This window comes from Apodemus sylvaticus, chromosome 4 (assembly GCF_947179515.1).
Source record: "Apodemus sylvaticus chromosome 4, mApoSyl1.1, whole genome shotgun sequence".
In the NCBI taxonomy this organism is placed as follows: Eukaryota; Metazoa; Chordata; class Mammalia; order Rodentia; family Muridae; genus Apodemus; species Apodemus sylvaticus.
This window is the reverse complement of record NC_067475.1, coordinates 67,002,476-67,006,745: the sequence shown is the minus strand read 5'-3', so window position 1 is coordinate 67,006,745 and position 4,270 is coordinate 67,002,476. Positions and strand designations below refer to the sequence as shown.

General features: G+C 47.6%; 1 protein-coding gene across 1 annotated transcript; it reads right to left on the bottom strand.

Annotated features, from left to right (window-relative positions):
• Nucleotides 1–1,965: 1,965 nt before the first annotated feature.
• Nucleotides 1,966–3,288, bottom strand: Gja8 (gap junction protein alpha 8). Its single transcript, XM_052178579.1, has one exon. The coding sequence runs from the start codon at nucleotides 3,286–3,288 to the stop codon at nucleotides 1,966–1,968; it is 1,323 nt and encodes a 440-aa protein (XP_052034539.1).
• Between the last annotated feature and the right edge of the window lie 982 nt (nucleotides 3,289–4,270).

Sequence of the window (4,270 nt, the reverse complement as noted above, 5' to 3'; positions counted from 1 at the left end):
GTCTATAAGCAAGCAGGCTGAGCAAAGCCACGAGGAGCAAGCCAGTCAGCAACTCCTCTCTGTGGCTTCTGCATCAGCTCCTGCCTCCTGGTTCCTGCCCTGTTTAAGTTCCTGTCCTGGACTCCTTCAATGACGGATGACAGCGTAGAAATGTAAGCCGAATAAACCCTTCCCTCCCTAGCTTGCCTTGTGATCATTGTGTTTCATCATAGCTATACTAACCCAAACTAAGACTGTGCTTTTACAATTTTGTCTTGGGCTGCATTCATGGCTTGTCCTGGGCTGGAAAGGAAGCCCATTATCACGAATTTCTGCCTTCTTTGTAAAAAATCAGATAGCTAGGTATCAAGGTCATCACCTGATTGTATCCATATTATCTAACATCTAATCTATCTATCTATCTATCTATCTATCTATCTATCTATCTATCTATCTTTCTATCTTTCTATCTACCTACCTATTTACCTACAGATCCATCTATCCAATTATCATTTATCTATTTATACACCATCTGTTCTGAAAATCAATTGACTGAAATTGTTCCCTGTGTGTATATTTGATATTTTTCCCTGACGGACTCAGTGAGGTTTGTAGAAGGCTTATAGGAGATGAGGCCCCTTGAGTCTCTGTATCTCTTTTAGGGAAAATGCCTGGCCTGGGTACTGACTGAAATTTCAGTTTGTAGGTAACAGAGTAAGATGCTCTCTCCCCTGTCATTTCTCCACTGGTAGCTTTTTGGCACTCCTTCTGTCTGAGCAAAACTTGAGAGCTGCCTCCCTCAGGACAGGCCTGTGGGCAGACATCTTCCAGTTTGGAACTGGTCCAGCTCCCAGCCAGGGTGAAAGGGAATGCAGATTTTAGGTTGAAAACTGATGTTGGAAGAAGAGAATTTTTTAAAAGGATTTTTGTTGCTTCGGGGAAGAAAACTGCAGTTGAGCTGGAAAGCCTAAAGCCCTTTCAGTTCACAGGGGGAGGCCTGATGGCTTACTTGCGTTCTCTTGCTGTGCTCAGGGCAGAAGTCTTTCTGATACAAAGGCTCGCTTGCTTTAAACCAGGGACACAGTGACCCAACAGAATGGTCAGCAAGAACTCTGGGCATCTCTGGACTGATGACTTAAAACATTTCAAAGTGGTAAAATGTGGTTGGGAAACCACAAAATATAGGCCAAGACCATAAGAAAAGGACCAATTCCTTAGCAAACCTGGGCTCATTAATATAAACTGATATTCAACTTACTACCACACAGGTTAAATTTGGATACATTGCATTTGGTCCGCATATTGTATATAAAATTAACTTGCTAAAATTCCAATTATATTTTGAATTTGTTTCTCATAAAATGACAACAAAACAACAAAGAAACAAAAACAAACAAACAAAAACCCAGATGTTCAGGTATCAAGGAAACCGCTGCCTGGAAGGGGCCCACTATTGTCCCCACGCTGCAGCTCTCACGGCCCTATCTCTTGCTGTCTCGCTGTCATGTTAGCTATTTAAATCACCAGTCTGGGTCCTGTAGGCTTTTGAGTTTGAGATCTCTCATGTAGGATACGTAGCTCCTGCTAGGGAAGTGCTGGGGTACAGAATCTCACTGAGCTAGTGAGCACAAGAGAAGACTAGTAAAAGGTTATGAGGTAATCATGACTCTGACCTGATAGGTTTCCATGGAGAATGGAGGAGGAAAGCAAAACCCCCCACCCCCTTCCCAATAGCAGTTGGGATAGAAGAGCAGGGCCGGCATGAAATTAGGAACTTCACTAGGACAGCGGGTTTACCTTGACAGCCCATACAGGTGGGAAGGGCAGCCCCCTAGTCGTAAGGCGTGCATTGTTCTAGAACAGCATCTATCCAACCAGGGATGGGGGTGGACTGAGGGACACAGAAGACTCAACGCATATCGGCACCAGCTGGGTTTATGTTGGTCTGCATTGGCTGGAGGTGGGGTGTCTCTCTTCTGCGCCGGGTCATATGGTGAGGTCATCCGACCTGGCCCTGCTGCTGGCTTTGCTCAGCCGGCTCAGGGGCCGATTGTCATCGGTGGTCAGCTCCGGACAGAGTGAAGGCGCCTTCTCGGCAGACAGCCCCTGCTTGGTTACCTTTTCAGGTTGCAGCTCTTCTTTCTCGTCGTCCTTCTCTACTCCAGGGGTCTCTACTTTCTCCCCGTCTGGCACTGCGACTGTCTCCTGCCCTTCCGGGGCCACCTTCTCTGCCTCTTGCTTCTTCTCTCCCACTTCCGGCTCCACCGCCTCCTCTACAGGCTGCTCTTCCCGCTCCACTTCCTGGGCCCCCACCTGAGCGTAAGATGGCAGCGTTTCTTGGTAACCCCGTGACATATCTGCCAGGGGTCCCGTGCTGATCTTCTCCTCAAACTGACTAAATGGCTTGGCGGAAAGGGGGCTGGTCTCCACCATTCCAACCTCTGTCAAAGGGAAATAGTGTGATACGATCTTCTCTTCTTCTAGGAGCTGGTAGCCCTTGGCTTTCTGGATGGAGGACACTGCAATGGAGTGGAGGGACTTCTCAGCAATCTCCCCCAGGGGTTGCTCTACAGGCCTCTTGAAGGCAGACCGGATTCCCTTCATGCCCAGGTGGCTCATCTCCATGATGTTGAGGAACAGGGACACAAAAGCGACCGACAACATGAAGAGGATGAAGATGGTTTTCTCAGTAGGCCGGGACACAAAGCAGTCCACCACATTGGGGCAGGGCCACCGGCTGCAGCGATACAGGGGCAGGATGCGGAAACCATACAGGAAGTAATGGCCCACGATGAAGCCCACCTCAAAGAGGGTCTTGAAGATGATGTGGCAGACATAGGTCCTTAGCAGCGTGCCCTCCAGCCGGAACTTCTTGGTGCCTTTGCTACTGCTGCTGCTCTTCCTGATGCTGGCCTGGTCTGGGGCGATTGGTACCCTCTCACCCCCGTTGCTGCGGGACTGCTGACAGAGCTCCTCGGCTTCACGGTCCTTTCGCTTCTCCTCCATGCGAACGTGGTGTACCGCGTGCCCCACGTACATCAGCGATGGAGTGGAGACGAAGATGATCTGCAGGACCCAGAGGCGGATGTGCGAGATGGGAAAGGCCTCATCGTAGCAGACATTCTCGCAGCCTGGCTGCTGGGTGTTGCATACAAAATCAGATTGCTCATCGCCCCACACAAACTCGGCTGCCGTGCCAAGGATGAGGATGCGAAAGATGAAAAGCACTGTGAGCCAGACTCTGCCAATGACAGTGGAGTGCTCATTCACCTCTTCCAAGATGTTTCCCAGGAAACTCCAGTCGCCCATTGCTCACTACCTAGGAAGCAGAAGGCAAAACCCAATTGGCCACAGTGTAACTCCGAGTTGATCTATTCCCTACCTCTTGGAGTGACCTTCCTTTCCGAACTTCTGGAGCAATCAGTACCCAGCAGCTTCTGTCGAGTGCCTCGTCCGAGCTGATAGTGCTAAGAGGTGAAAGGGATCTTGAAGTGTGTTTAATACTAATCTATAAAAAGGGTTACTGACAACATCTGTCCTCATTCACCTCACATATTGTTTGAAAGGATTCATGAATTAGTATCTGTAAAACTCCTACAATTTATTGAGACCCGAAATAGAAAACTGTGGTAACATGAATTTAAATTAAGACCATACGTTGATGGAAGATTCATGAATTGTAATGCTGAAGGTAATCCTATATACTATGGGTACCTGGTTCCCAGCAACATTCTTATGTGAATGAAATTGTAAATAGCTGCCTTACTTTGGGCTGCTTTGGGCTACATAATGATCACATACTTGAAAAGACTTGGTAGAGAATGAACATTTATTGGACAGCCATTATGGACAGCCCTTTGATGTTTTATCTTAGTCCTGTTAGACCATATGCTATCTGATGGTAAAGACCTGCCGGTTGTAGTTACTGCTGTATAGCCAATTCCTGCACACACAGATGTGTTGGTTTGTTTCCAGTGTGTGAAAAAACGGGCTTTTGAGGCTAAACGGATGGTCGAAGATCAGACAGCTAACCGCTAGCAGTTCCGTACCTGATCCCAAAGGTTGGATTCTCAAACCATTAAGAAATACTGCCTGTGATGTGGGCTACACATTTCTCTGACTTGTGCACTCCTAATTTATGCTTTCTTTTTCTGAGGTTGAGAGCTGGAAAACCCTCTTAATAGTTTTACAAATTGAGGGCAGTATATTTTTATTATTACCCTTTTAAATCCCAAGAGCAGAGCAAGTGCCTTAGGAGGGATTGCATTACAGGACGCCCACTAGGGCACAC

What these genes read in the sequence shown, in the direction of transcription:
- Gja8 (XM_052178579.1), bottom strand. Translation starts at nt 3,288, where the DNA reads ATGGGCGACTGGAGTTTCCTGGGAAACATCTTGGAAGAGGTGAATGAG.